The 15,570-nt window shown below is 49.3% G+C and overlaps 1 protein-coding gene across 1 annotated transcript in view; it reads right to left on the reverse strand.

Annotated features, from left to right (window-relative positions):
- The window catches only part of PAX5 (paired box 5), a 152,523-nt gene extending 137,275 nt beyond the window's left edge, over window positions 1–15,248 (reverse strand). Inside the window, exons 1-3 of the mRNA XM_054727134.1 lie at window positions 15,182–15,248; window positions 9,040–9,205; window positions 3,467–3,664 (exon numbers count right to left, since the gene is read on the reverse strand). Of these exons, the coding sequence (XP_054583109.1) occupies window positions 3,467–3,664; window positions 9,040–9,205; window positions 15,182–15,224 (407 nt within the window). The 5' untranslated portion in view covers window positions 15,225–15,248. The remainder of the gene's footprint in view (window positions 1–3,466; window positions 3,665–9,039; window positions 9,206–15,181) is intronic.
- Window positions 15,249–15,570: the final 322 nt, after the last annotated feature.

Here is a 15,570-nt window from a genome sequence, read left to right on the forward strand (position 1 = left end):
GACCCCACCTTCTCACAAGGCAACGACCAGTTGGTGCTCAGGGAGCTGCCCCTCTAAACTGGGAATGCCACCCCAGGTTCCTCACCACGTGGCCCTGATCTAGAGCCCCGGGACTGAGAGAGAAGAAGGAAGCCTCCTTTCTCCCAACGTCTGGGCCAGCTCTGGGACAGTCACCTCCACCTGACACTCAGGCTGGAGTCTAAGACTCCATCGTGCAGGCTGTGCAGCAGCCCAGCATGTATGCGTCCTGAAGAAGCCACATCGACATGACGGTTTGTGTCCCAGGAAATCTCCCACAAGCCACGCGGAACTAGTGCCGTGCTGTTTAACCCCATGCCAGTCACGGTTTCCCAGGCTGGTCCCCCAGAAGACAGAGGGAAAGCACACACTTCTAGGGGTGGACAGTGAAGATGACCCTGTGGCCACCAGAACAGCTACAAATCCAGCCACCACTCCCTCCCTGACGGAAGTATGGGAATCGTGAGACGTTGCCTCCAAGGGAGGCACGGGGCTGGGAGAGGACGCTGTGCAGCCTTTTACACAATGACATTTGCAAGACGGTTCTTTAGAAGCTGCATGCATTGGAGGGCAGTGGGAGCTTTGCTTTCATATAGCAAACTATGCCGGGATGGCTCAGGCTTTCCGGGAGGGGCGGGGGGCAGACGCCATGCAGCAACATGAGACTGCCCCTGCCCCACCCTTAGTTTGTTTGCATTGTAGGGTCAGTTGTTAAGGACACCGATGAGCTCCCAGTGAAGAATGTGGTGAGGAGCCCCCATGGAGGAGCACAGGAGAAGGCCATGGACCGCAGAGGAAGCCTGCAGACAGGCGGCAGCACCTGCAGGCTGCCAGGCTCAGAAATGCAGAGGGAATGACTGTCCTACTCCTTGCCTCTCTTCTCAGGGATCCTCAGTTCTGTCATTGGCCGAGTCCTACAGGGCAGTGGTGGAAAGAGCCCAACCATCCTCTTACCATCAGGGGACCCAGACCCAACTCCCTTCTCCATCTCAAAATCATTGTTCCTCTGCACTCCCCCTCTGGGCCCCGGTTTCTATACCTGTCACAGGATAGAGTTAGCTTTGGGGACCTGTAGGAGACCATAAAGCACCTTAGAGGCACAGCCAGCGGGTTCACCGGTATGGATTAGGACACCCAGGAGGCCCCTGAGGCTAGCCATGGCCCCAGCAACCAGCAGTCAGAGCCCCACCCCCAAATCCAGCACAGCACAGCTGTAGGCCCAAAGCACCAGCTGATCCACAATTCCCCTCGCCACTCATTCAAGTTCCCCCTATTACCTTCCTCCACATCTGTGATCACGGTGCTCTATTTCGTACGTTTCTTTCAAATAACTCACTTTTTTACTTTAATAGGCAACCTTCGTTCTTTACTAAAAGTGGGGCGGGGAGAGTTCATGAAGTTCACACTCACTGGTTTGGAGCACTAGTTACCTATTTCTAAAACACATTCACACAAATTCATCACAAAACCGTTTTCATCCTTGTGTTCCAGAGGATAGAAGCTGGAGCCCTAAATAAGTTATGATTGTCCTGCAAGGCATTTTTTCATGGAAATTAGTTACCACCGTTTAAAAATAGAGATTTCGTATATACAAGTATACCAGTACATACGCACGAAGTCCTAGTTTCCAGCTTCTCTTTAAGAATGGAAAAAGCCTGGCAAACACTGGGCTCACGTTCTGCTGAGAAGCAATTGCCCCTTCTATAGGGCTTGTCCTGTCTAGTTTGCCACAGACCCAACCTTTCCCTATCTTCTTGTGCCTGCCCTGCTTCATTTGTTACATTATCTGTCTGGCCCACTTAGGTGTTAGAGTTTGGGACCCTCCCAAGCAACCTTAAGTTATGTTTTGATCCGCCAATTCCAGGTGTAACCTACACTGGGAAACCTGTGGGCCCCAAAGCCTGACCACGGGTTTGGTGGCGGTTCCTCTGCAGAGCAAGCTGACTGCTCCTTCATTGCTCTATGCAGCATGTGCCCCCACTCCACGTTAGGGCTCTGGGAGACCTGGAAAAAACATCATGCTGTTTGTGTCGTGGAAATCCTGCAATAAGCCAAAAGCAGGGGACTCACAAAGCACATTGGAGCCCCTCATAATCCAGAAAAAGAACAGGCGTTATTCCTCCCGAGCCCACCACGACAGTTGTCATTTTGTGCGTAATTCGGGCTGTCCGGACTTCTACGTGCACGCCAGAATCCCAGCCTGGACGAGGAGCCCCTCTGGGACAGAGACTACGAGACCAATTCCCCTCTCTCTTCTCAGCACCTTGCCCAAGGTAAAGGCTTACTGAGAAAAGAAAAACAGGCTAATGGTTTATGAAATAACAGGACTCAAAACATTAGCACATATTCACACATCACACTGAGTCACTGTGGAAGGAATGACTGTCGGGACCTGAGGGGAATCTCAGAGACATTCTAGTGTGACCACTCTTTCCGGTGGGTGTGAGTTCCTTAGCCCAGGCAGGCTCTGCACTGACAAGAGTACAGTATGACCTTGAAGAAATGGGAGCTGCTCAAGTTGTCAGTCTGCTGGTTTCTCTTTTCTTTGTGGAGTTTATAGAACAGTCATTTCTGTTCATCTCGCTACCTCATCCCAGACTCGGTGGGTTTAAGTGGAGTTGAGGCTGCACCATTCACAGTGGAAAACCTGCTTTCAGGAATTTGTTTTTTAAAGCTCTGAGAGCTCTGTTGGATGCGTCCTGGATTAGACGGGAGAGGAGAAGGAGCCCTGGTGGCTCCTAGGAAGATCCCGAGCCTGGCACTCACGGGATTTCTCTGGTTCTTTGTGTCCATGGGTAAGATCTGGGGCTGACGCGGAGAGGGCCACTCCCTAAGTCCACAGCATCTTAGCACCCCGAACATTCCTCTTGGAGCTCACAGACCCACCAAGGCCCTGGGCTCCGTGACAGGAGGGGCTCGCTGTCAAGGTCACACTTTGTGTTTGTGGCAGACCTGAGACAAGGAGCTAAATCTCCCAACCCCAAGTCAGGGCTCTGTTCCCCACACTCAATGGCTCAACCTCTGCCCCAGCTGAAGGCAGGGCTTTTCTCTCTGGGAGGGTCTGAAATGGGCCAGTGCTAAGACCTGGAGCCTGGGCTTGTGAAGAAGTGACATTTGAAGGCCTAATCAGGACAATTCACTGTTAAGTGCTCCACACACAGAATGGGGTATAGAGAGTGAGGCAAATCACTCTAGAGTCAGAAGACTCTCAGGCAGCCACGGTGTTGGCACGGCCTCCTCTCCCTGGGACTAGAACTCCTGCCCAGTTTGGAGAGAAGAGAAGGGCAATAGAGAGACCCATCTGGCCCCACAAGCAGTCCTCCTGTCCAATGTCCCCTAAGGGGCCTTGGTGAACGGGGAGACCAGATCTTCTGAAAAGGCACCCACAGAGCCTCTAGGATCCCCCACTCCACCCAGATCCCTAGCCCCACAGGCAGCAGCCTCTCACCTGTTGATGGAACTGACGCTGGGCACCGTGTCATTATCACACACTCGTTCCGCCAGCAGCCGGTCCCTGATCTCCCAGGCAAACATGGTGGGATTTTGGCGTTTATACTCGGCAATTTTTTCCACCACTTTGGGCGTGGCAACCTTTGGTTTGGATCCTCCAATTACCCCAGGCTTGATGCTCCCCGTCTCATAATACCTAGGACCAAGGAGAAAGGAGCTTAGCCATGAGGAACCAGCAAAATGGATTTTGACAACAAAATAATAGGCTACTCTGTCCAGGAACTATACAGATCTGCCGCTGTCCAATCAAGTAGCCACTAGCCATATGTGGCTTCTGAATATTTAAAATGTGGCTCGTTTGAACTGGTACATACTGTAAGCTTAACACACACCAGATTTTCAAAACTTAGTACCAAAAGAATTTAAGATATCTCATTAATAATTTTTATATTGGCTATATGTTGAAATAATAATATTTTATATATATATAATTGAAATTCACTGTACCTGGGGTTTTTTTTCTTTTTTAATGTGTTATTAGAAAATTTTAAATTTCATACGTGACTCACATTATATTTCTGTTGGTCAGGATACTACGCATTCATTTATGCCTTTATATTGATCTACCATTTTACAGTTTACAGAACTCTTTTTAAGTCAGTTTTCCCATTTGGTCCCCACAACAGTTCTAAAGCACATAAATGTTTTGAATGAGTGAATGAATACATGAATGAGTCCCCATCTACAGGTCTAAAACAGAGATCCAGGGAGGTTAAACGGCTTGCTCATGGTCACACAAGACCCACTGGCCAAACCAGGACCGAGGCCCAGCTTCCTGAGCTACAGTTTCCCCAGAAAGTTGGCTTGTACCTTTCATTTGCCAGCTCTCTCATCCCCTAGCAGATTCATCTGCCTTCCATAAAACTGTCCCCTAAGCCGAAACTGGTTTGGCTCGGTGGATAGAGCGTCAGCCTTCGGACTGAAAGGTCCCAGGTTCAATTCTGGTCAAGGGCATGTACCTTGGTTGCGGGCACATCCCCAGTAGGGGGTGTGCAAGAGGCAGCTGATCTATGTTTCTCTCTCATCGATGTTTCTAACTCTCTATTCCTCTCTGTAAAAAATCAATAAAATATATTTTAAAAAAAACTGTCCCCTAAAACGCAACTTATTTTTCCATAAGAAACAATCAAACCATAACCCTGGTGTAAACTTAAAGGGAGTGTTGGATTCCAGAAGTCACTGAAACTGTAAGTCCAAACCCAAGCAATCAAAAACCCAGCCACGATTCGCGGCAGCTCTTCCAAGGACCTCCCTTGAGGTAAATGGCTGTTTCCAAGGGCATTTCCATGCTATCAGCTCGTCCTCGTTAATGCAAATAGGATGTCAGGGTTTTACAGTAAAACCGAGACCAGGGAGAAGAGTGCCATGAAAGATCATTTCAGAGGGAAAAATGACTTGATTCCTTTTCTGAATCTGAGCTTCGCTGGATGTCTCTCTCAGCATTTACAAAGGAATTCTTTACTTCCTCTTGCAAAGGAGATTACCTTGCAGTTGAAATTTCTTTTGAAACAGAAAGACGTTTTAGAAATGACTGGTAACTTTCAAATCTAACAACAGTTTATAATTGGTAAAGAAAAGAGGTGATCCGCTCATGGGATGGGTAGGAAAAGTTACCCAGAATAATGGCTGGTTACATTTTAAAGAGAGGTTGAAATTCTCAGCCTGGGTAAGGGCCAGGTCAGTGAATATTCTAGAAACAGATCAGATAATCTGGGAGCAGTGATGTGGAAGTGGAAATTCTATTTTTCTCTGAGAAGAGTGAGTCATGTACAGATTTGGACCGTAAGGCAAAACTCAGCCTGTCCTCCCTCTTTTTGTAATTGCTGAAAAATTGTTATTAGTCACAAACACGTTTTTAGAAATAGTGAAGAAAATACTTTTTTTGCTGGAAGTCTAGAGAGGTACCCAAATCAAGGCACAGGGCAATTTCTGCAGCCTCCAATGATCCTTTCAATTTTACAATAGAAACTCATGTGTTAATATCAACACAATAACTTATTATTTAGACACAGTGCTCTAAGGTTTACAGAGCTCTTCCTTGAATGATCTTGATCCTCACACCAATCCTAAGAGGCCAGTAGGGACTTACAGAAAGGAAACCAATGATCAGAAGACTAAGTGACTTATCCAATTTCCTTCTGGAAGTTAGGGGCAGCCCCACCTTTTAAACCTGACTTTGAATCTGGAGTTCCTCCCATTAGGGCACACTGCTGCTTTGGTTGTAAAAATTTAAATAATAGTGGTAGTAATAATAATCCCTTGCCATTGCAGAAAGCGTCACTGTTTACCAGGAACTTTAACGCGCTTTTTTTTTTTTTCTTTCATTCACTCAGTCACTCAATAGTTACCCTCGTGGGGCAAGGATTACAGACACACGGACAACCCTGTGCTGGGTACTCAACGTATGTCAGTTAAATGGAGCTGCAGTATTCAGGCAGCAACTCTGAAAAGGTGGCAGGATGAAGCTCCCCCCACCCTCAGCACTTGTCCTGTGTGCACGGCTGGGGTGGCAGAGCCCAGACTCTCCGCCCATCCCACCTGCGCAGTGCCAACCACAGGAGGCTATGCTCTTGACATGAGAAGTCTCTGTCTTCCTTTTGACTGACACATAAGCCAGACACTTAGGAGGCAAACCTGACACCCCAGGAAACCCCAACTGGCAACTGTGTCAAGTGAGGATGCAGACTAAATACTGCCCTTTCATCTCAGCAAAACAGTCACTCGGCTACACGCAACAGATGAGCAGCGCCAACAGCACACAGCAACCAACAGCAAGGAACAATCGTTTGGGAGCAAAGGGGTGTAGATGCCAGTCGGCGGCTCTGACGCTAACTTGCTGCGTGACCTTGGCCAACTCACTCAGACTCTCTGGGCCTCAGTCATCCCATTTGTAGAATAAGGGGAGGATGGTTGCCCTGCTTGCCTCGCAGGGCTGTTGTGAAGACAGAAATGCAGAACGGTTAAGAAAAAAACTTCGCCAAACATAAAGAGCACGTGCTGCGGATTAAAAAATCCTTTTGAGTGTTTATTCCTATGTAACACACCACCCAGTTCCAAATGACCTGAACCTCCCAGGCAGGCTCTAGTGAAAGAAGACAACAGCCCAGGCTTTCGGGGTGGATTTAAATGGGCCTCGCATGCCATCAGGCTGTGCCTCTCAAGCCCCGTCTGGAGCTGGAGCTCTGTGGACTGAATGCCCACACTCCTGGCAGACCGCCACCTTCCCGAGATGACGGGGGGTCTCTGCCAGCCCCAGGGACTCTGCCTGTCTTGCCAGGCAGCCTCCGAAAACCACGGCCACCACACACCGCAACGCTCTTTACAATCTGTCACCCGGTGTGCCGCCCATCAAATTCTTTAGTGACCAAAAATAAATAAATAACTCAGTGGATGGAACAGAACCTCGTTCAGAAATTCCCAGTCACCCTGTTTTCGGGCTGAACTTGTTTCTTAAAAGGCAGTTCTAATTAGAGTGACATTTTGTCCACTGTGGTTCTTAGTTATGAAAATAATGAGCTATGAAATTCCAATTTATTGTTGACAACTTAAACGGCCAGGCACCGGAGCGGCGCGTAACTTCCGAGTGCCACTCTACCTAGTGACAAATCTATTCGGGGTCGCGAAAGACTGCCAGCTGAGCCTGCAAAGGTCCCTGTCCCCTTCAGTCTCGAGGGGAGATCTGGAGGGCTCCCGGGCACCAGAAGATGAGGACCCGGCATCAAAGGCCCCCTCTGAGAAGGGCTCAGCATCTTGCCCTGAGAAGATTTCAAATCGCAAGCAAAATGTCGGCTCAGCAAAGATGTCTCAGCAAAAAAAAAACAAAGAAAGGGCCTTCTTTTTCTCCTCTCTCTCTCTCTCTCTCTCTCTCTCTCTCTCTCTCTCTCTCCTCCGTACAATGAAGAGGCTTCCCAAGAAGATAGCTAAGATCCCTTCGGCACTCGGAGTCTGATGCTGAGATAATCTAAAATATTTCCTGTCTTTCTCCTATTTTTGTCTTCATTTCTCTTTCTGTTTCCCTTTTTTAAATTCATCATTCTCTTTTCGCCTTGCTTTGGGTTGTGTTTTGTTTTTTCTCTTTCTCTTTTCTCTACCTCCTCTCCTCTCTTTTCTTCTACTCTCACTCTCATCGTCTATTCAGGAAAACCACCTTCTAATGAGAACACCGTGGTTGAGGTCCTGCCTTCCTCCTTGAACTCCGCCTGGTGCTCGTTTGCTAAACAGCAGCGATGCCCACAGCCTCCACGGCTGAGGTGACCCGAGATGGGCAGGTGAATGAGGAATAAACCCAGGGATCAAGGTCCCTACTAAAGGGGCTTCCTTTCAGACCTCTGGCCTAAAACTTCCTCTTGGTCTCCAGCAAGGCCCACCCCCCCAAGGTTAGCAACGGTCCTTCCCCTTTCATTTGAAAGAATTTTTTAAATTCCAGCAGATGGAAAGGAAAGGGCAAGCAAAAAGTCACAATGTCACTGACATACTTCAAAGTATTTATTTCCTATCCAGGCATCTGTTCTCAAACCATAATGCAAGCTACAGGACAAAGGTTGTTCTCTGACCCGGGGAGAGAAATCCTGAGAGAGCACGGAACCGCTATAACCGGAGACTGCTCCTAGCTGTCAGGGCAAACCTCTAACAACTTCACGTGGCTGGCAACAAACCTGTGGCTTTGGTCTGGGGGTATGGCGAAATGCCCATGACCTGGGAATCCTTATGCTCTCTTCCCAGCCTGGGTACTGACTGGCTGGCTAGATCTGAGCCAGTCACTTTGCCTTCCTCATCTCAAAACTGCTTCCCTGAATGGTGCCGAGTCTCGCTCGCCACAGAAAATCAACACGAAGGCTAAAGGCTGTACCGCCCTCTGGGAGAATCAGCATTGTTAGTATTTTGCTTGCAGCAAATCGCTGGGTCAAGTGGCAACTTTCAAATGTCAGACTTGAGAGTTGGTGTCTGTTTGGGGCTTTTTTTTTTTCCCCTCCTCTAATTTAATATATACTTAGGATGCCTGTTGCTATGCAAGAAACACAACATAGAAGAAAAATACTGCAGCCCAACATGAGGTTGAAGATAGTCCAAAACTGACAATGACAGATGACTTTGTAAAAATGGAATGTGTTTTTTGAAAACATTAAAATGAAAAACTGAACTCTGGTCATTTTGGTGATTTTAACTTTTGGATTTTCCACCCAGCCCTGCCCAGGTCCTAAGCTTACTTAAAATGCGCAGGGGAAGTTCCCAAGAACCTCTTATTCTTGGGTTGTCTGGAATAATTTACCAGGCTTTCAGAAAACATGCCATCCCTCCTGACTGAGTCCCCAACCCCCATGTCACTGGGGTTTTCCAGGACTACTTTAAACTGAGTGGCCTCGAAAGTCTTTGCAAACTCTTAAGTGCTGTGCGTGTGGGTGAAGTGCCACAGTGATTCTCACTGTGGCACTGGCACACTGGACAGCGGCTGGGTCATGTTTTAGGTCATTATTTTAGAGATCAAGGGAAACCTGGAGCTCCTGCCTTTACCTGCCAAGGATTTTGCTGACACAACCATGGCTGACCCGAAGCTGCCTGGAGATGTCGCAGGGCCTGACACCTTGATGAGCAAGTTCCACTATCCTTTGGCGGACTACATCCGGGAGTGGCCGTCCATTCACAAAAACTCCCCCAAGCTGATTCACTCCTCCATGTCCTGAAACAGATTAGAAACAGAAAACGAGGGAAAGGGTGGTTAGAACCAGTCACATAGAAGGAGAAGTCCTGTCGGGAACATCCAGAGCCCCTCAGATCAGAAATGGCTGCAGGCTGGACATCTTGAGCCTGGAGTCTGATCATGCAGACTACATTAATACCTCAAATTGCTTTTTAAAATTAACCTTAGCCTTTGTCAGTCTTCGGCCAGTCAATTGGGCTAATGAGGGCAAGCATCGCCATACTATGCTTCCTTTAGTTATTAGGATTTTCTGTGCAATTCTTTTTTTAACAATGGAATATGTGAAGACCTCAGTCTATACTAGGGACACAACTTACTACATACATGATACTGAGGTCTAAGAAAAAGCCTCGGGAGAAAATACATTTCAAAATACATGAAATTTAAAGACATTTTTTAAAATAAAACTCTTCCTTTTAACAAATACTGTATCTTCAAAAGTGAAAGGGACTACCCCAATAAACCTAAATCTCAGGGGTGGGAATTTTTTTTTTTTTAATCAACAATCTGATTAAGGGCTACGTACTTTTTAAATTTTTTTAATAGTATCTGCATGGTGTTGAGACAAAACCCAACCACTGCCTTGATAAAAATACTTTCTTTAATTATATACCCAATAAAACTGAGGGGAGAAATAAACAAACAAAAATGACGAGGCTGATGTGCAGATTTGACCACTGTACCCTCTCAGAGCACACAAAAGAAATGGATCGGAGGATCATATTTATTTCACCCTATTGCACTACGATTTGCTAGAAAGGAGTTTCCCTAAAATTTTTGGAGTGTTTTGCAATTGACAAGCAGCTATCAGTTGGTTCAGGGGAAATAAAGAAGGCTTCTGGATCCAGATTTTACAAAGGCTCTGGGACAAATTTTAAGTAGAGTCTGGGAAAGCATCTCCCCACCCATAAGCTTCCTTACATCCAGGTCCATCTGGAGGAAAGGAAACAAGGATACAAGTAACTGAAGCGCCAACCTAGTAAATACAGGGGGTAGCAACAATATTGACCTTGTAGTTATTAATCAGCCACTGACATCACTGAAGCCAAAAGCTAAGTCCAAGCATTTACCAATGCTGCTGGCAACTCAGAGGCCTGGAGGGGGAATAAACTAAACTGAGACTTGCCTGGGACTGGGCTATACCAGGGAAGCCAGGGCATCTTGGAGGTCACACACAGACACACACACACACACACACACACATACACACACACACACACCAACTCTGAAACATAAAATAGCCACCTCATCTCAGCTCTCAAACCCCTCCCCAGCACTCAACTACTATTCAGATTCATGAACAACATCTGAAATGGATGGGGGAAAGGAATCCATAACATAACCTATTTTTTTTTAATGCCAAACCAATTCACTGAAGTTTCTCAGGAGAGTCTGAATTCAATATGTCCCCAAATTTCCAACCTCAGGCTGATTTCAAGGAAAAATACAATTTTATAGATAACAACAGTACTTAATTCTAGTTTTAAGCTGAATTTCGCTCTGATTTTCAAAATGAACTTTAGTTGGTTTTGATTGTTCTAAAACACTCCAGACACAAGAAAAGGAAAACCATCTCATACAGGATATTTGCCATTAGGAATATGATTGCGTAGTTCATCTAAAATCGAAAGACTGTAGCCACCCCTGGTCAAGGGTCTGAAGAAAGCTTTGTTCTGGGGTTGGGAGCATCTAATAAAAAAAAAAAAGGTTGTATGGATCTTTCAAGAACAGGCTGGATTTAAGAAGAAAGTAAATTCAAAATTGGTACAAGCTCATCTGAAAGGACAAAAAAGGAAGCTAAAAGCCCTCAGCACACTTTTAAGATAACCTGTCAGTCCAGGCATTGTAGCCCATCTGCAATAGCCTGTTCCCTATACCACTGGCAATTTAAACTTTCTGCCCAAAACACAATGCCAACCTTCAGGGCAGTTCAAGAGCAGCTCTGTAAGACATTTGTGAGCTTTGGGGACCACTTGTATCATGGACACTCTAAGTGACAGCAAGCCCGATGCTCCTGACCACAAAGACTAGGCTACCAATACTTTTCCAGAGTCTGACCCACATGTCCACAGCTGACACCAGACCCAGGGTAACCTGGGATCCCCCTGGAAAAGACCCCGAGCTCACTTAGCTCTCTCTGCCTCTGTCATAGTCCTATCCAATAAAGCAGGGGTGGGGAATGTCCGGCCCCCGGGCCATATAAGGCCAGAGAAATAATTTGGTCTGGCCCTGCTAAGACTTTAGGGGTAAATTAATTAAATGTCCAAATAACAAGCTAATTTTTAAGTATATAATTTTGTATGGCCTGCAAATGATGTTATAAATATCCAAATGGCCTTTGGCAGAATAAAAGGTTCCCCACCCCTGCTATAGAGCATTTCAAGGGTGGTAGGGAGGTGATTTACAACTGTGATCTGAGAAGGCAATGTCTCCCACTTACCCTGAGATTAGAAAGAAATAAAACTAGATGCCTGAGAGAGGGTAGGCATGATGGGGAAAGAAAAGAGGAAAAGTGAGATATTAAGGGAAAGGGTGCAAAGAGTGGGAACAGACAGCAAGAAACGAGAGATTGGAAAGGAAGCCTCAAGTTAGGAAGGCAGAGGAGAAAATGGAATGGATTAGCCAAAACAGGTGAAGAAAAGAAAGGTGAGTATGGCGCACAGAGGGAAGCAAGGAGGCCAGAAGAAAAAAGGGAGGACAGATTCCCCAGTGAAGGGGAATGGAGAGCAGGGTACTACTGTGAAAGGGGGGGGGGGGGGGCTTTGTTTTCGGGAACCCTAGGTTCAGCCCTGCATCTCCTGACAGAACACAAGTCCAGCCTCTACTTCCTGTGGACTCCAGCTGGGTGAGAGCTCATCCCATAGAGGGTGCTGGAGGCAGACACAGACTCAGCTACCCTTTTCAGGGCCAAGTAGAATTTACAGAGAGACTGACACAAAGATAGATGGAAACAACTCAAGGCAAAGACCAGGAAACAGACACAGATACAAGGGAAACAGCCCTGCCCCCACAGGACTGACAGAAAAGAGTTCAAAGGAGGGGGTTGGGGGGAGAAAAATGGTTGAATTGCAGATGCCCCTGGGGCCTTTGTGGCTCTGGTCTGGAAGGGCCAGCCCCCACAGATGCTCCTCAGGCCCGGATAAGAACATGCTTCCCACCAGGGCCCTGTCCACACCCTAGACTGGGCATAGGGTCTTAGAGAGAGGGTCTCTGCTGTCTCAGTCCCGGATTTAACTCCAGGACTTAGAGAGATATTGAAATTTCTCTTAGTGGTACCTGAGGGAATGAATGAAGGGACACACCAACATGCCAAGAGGAACACAGGGAAGAGCAGGGATGAAATGTCATGAATGGACTCTTAAATGACAGACAGATGCTGACACACATTGACAGTCAAGCCACAGACACAGAAATAGCTAAATCACACACGCACCTTGCACATGTGTGTACCCACCCAGACATTCCACTCTCTTCTTTCTGGAGCCTAAGCCCCTCACCCTCCTCTTCTGTAGATACCTTGAAGACCCAAGAACCAGCTCCAGGTTTGCCCATGTGAACTTCCTATCAGTCCTTTTGTCTCTCTGGCCTCAATGTCATACTCTATAAAATGGGTGCAACTAAAGGTTTAGACAAATCTCAAGTAGGAGACTGGTTATAAAAGTGCTTTATAACTGGTAAGCATACCTGGGGGAGGGAAACATCTGGGGAGGGTTGTGCTGATGAAGGTGATGAGTCTGGAATAGGGGGTGGGGGCAGGGGAACTCTGAAGCCCATTTCCAGGCAATGCCTGCCCCTGCCGCACACACCATCTAATCTCTCCCACACAAAGCTGTCCTGTTCTGATGGAGGGGGGGGAGAGAGAGAGGGTAGGAGCGGGAAACTGACCAGGGCCAAGAAGGGAGATGAGGAGATGAGACTTGGTCTGAGTCCCTACTAACCCAGGGACCTCTAAGGGATCTACTGCATACCCCACTCCCCACCTCCAATCACCAACAAATTGAGGCCCTGGAGCGTGTACATTGTGCAAAGTGCTTTGGATGTCAGAATCAAGCAGGCCCTGGAAGCTAGGCTGGCTGGGGCCCAGCCCCCACTGTGCTGCCAGGGAGTTAAAGATGGGAGGAGGGAGCACTCTCCAGGGGGCAAATGAAGGCCAGGACCAGGAGGGACAGATACACAGCATTAGCGGTTGGCTAACAGCATCTGGAAGTAGCTGCCTTCTCCACCCTCAAGATCACCGGGTCTGACGCTATCTCTCCAAGGGCTTGTGCAAGATCTCTGGGGCACCCCTCTGTGCAGAAGGAGGCAGTGAGGGTCTGTTGATCTCCCTTCCCCTCTCCCCAAGGAGAGAAGTGGAGGGGTCAGCCCTCCCCATTTTGTCCCCCAGTCTCTCCTTGGCTGAGCTAAGAGCTTGCCTACCAGAGTATTGACCCCCAACTCGTTTGTTTTCTGGCTCACTCTGTGAGATCAGAGCCTCTCTCGAGCCCAGCTCAAGTGTGCGCAGGAGAGGGCTGCGGGGGGCGCTGGGGTCACCACGGACTGGAAACTGTTTTGGCACAGGCCCCAGAGGATGAGGAATCGTTGGGGCTGGGACCGGAGCAAACGGCTTCACTGCGCAAACCTCCGAAAGGCTTTGGTGGATTACCTCCGACTGGGGAAACGGACACAAAGAGAAACACCTGCGGGCAGTCAGCCCCTATCGCCTAGATCAGCATTTCTCTGCCTACCAGGCCACTCGGCCCTCCGGGTGAAAAAGGACAAATTCGCCCAGGGAAGCTCGCCTTCTCTCCAGCCGGGTCTCCGCTTGCCTTTGTTAAACAGGGGACCCACGGCTGGTAAGCAGGATTGGGGGGCTGTCTGAGGAGACGCTGGCTTGCGGAGGGCTCCCCGCCAGGGAGCAACCCTATGACCTGCGGCCCGTGGGGACCCAAGCTGGGCACCGGCTGGATGCCGCCCAAGCCTGGCGCCTTGTTCCGGCCCAGCTCCGCAGCGCGCGCAGAAGGGAAACGCGATTCGTTCCACTTGGTGTTTCCTTGAAATCTCCGAATCTAATCCGGCGCTAACTCGCCGTGAGAGAAGCGCATCTCACAGGAGGCTCTGCTAAAGGGCGAACTGGCAGACCCCGGCGGCGGGTCAAGCAACCGGCCACCCGCCTCGCCTCGCCCGCGCCCAAAATGACCCTTCCCGTCTCCTACACACTCGGCTGTCTTTAGAAAGCGGGGCGCCTGGATGGTGACTAATTGGCTGCTTCTTCATTTATTTTTTTAATTTTTTTTTTTTTTTAGGGGAGAAGTCATCAGAAGGCAAGCGTCCTGCAGAGGAGGACTGGATGGTGCCTTTAAAGGTCTGTGTATGGGCGGCGGCTTCTAAGCAGAAGCTCAGCTCAGGGACCTCTACTTGGTTGATTTTTCAAATCCCGCTCAACTCCAGAACGCCTTTGGAGCTCTGGAACGGAGGTCCCCGCTTATCTCTCTCAACCTCTTCCTTCACACCCAGAAGCACACAGGCACTGGTTGGGGTCCCACTTTCCCTCCTAGCCCTGTTTGGAAAAAAAAAAAAAAAGGCGCTATCCGGGTTTGGGTGTGTGGGGCGCTGACTGAGAGTCAGACTGACCTTTCGCTACAACTTCGTACCCTCCAGCTAGTCCAGCCGGACGCCTCTCCAGGTCCCGGCCAGGATTCTCCCAGCACTCTCCGAAAGGCTGCAGAAAAGGCTGCTGCTCGCTGCCTACGTTAGGCGTTGGTGGAGGCGGGACTCCCGGTGCCAGGTGCTCCGGGCCCAGGCGACCGGGCACTTTGTTCCACATCCCCGGCCTGGGAAGCCCTGCACTTTGCAAACTTGACTGCGCGGCTACACAAGTCCTGGGTCCTGCCGGCCTTAGCACCTGCCCCGTAGTCCGGCACCCCCAACCCCGCCCCGGGCCGGAGAGTGAGAGAAGCGAGCTCGCCGCCTACTTACTATGCATGGATGCAAACGGGTCGTGCTTACAGTGTATTTCCATCGGGGCGCTCCAGACTGCAGGCCGGCCCACGCCGCCGCCTCCCGGCGCCCAGGGGCTGCCCAAAGCGGCTAAAGAGCCGCGCCGCCGGGCCAGGCACCGTGGAGCTGGGCTCGGAAAACACTGCTGGGCCGCCCGGCCGCGGAGCTCGGAGATCGCCGAGAGCTGCTCCTAGAGGCGGGAAACCGCGCTAGTGCACTCCGGCTGGAAGTGGGGCGCCCAACTCCTGGTGGCTTCCCTCCCGGGCTGGCTCAGGCGGCGGCTCCGGACCCGAATCGGGGTAGCTGCTGCCAAGGCGCCCGCAGCCTCGGGGGCATGGCGTAGGGACCCGTCTCCGGGACGGCTGGCG

Source organism: Eptesicus fuscus, chromosome 15 (assembly GCF_027574615.1).
Source record: "Eptesicus fuscus isolate TK198812 chromosome 15, DD_ASM_mEF_20220401, whole genome shotgun sequence".
Lineage (NCBI taxonomy): Eukaryota > Metazoa > Chordata > Mammalia > Chiroptera > Vespertilionidae > Eptesicus > Eptesicus fuscus.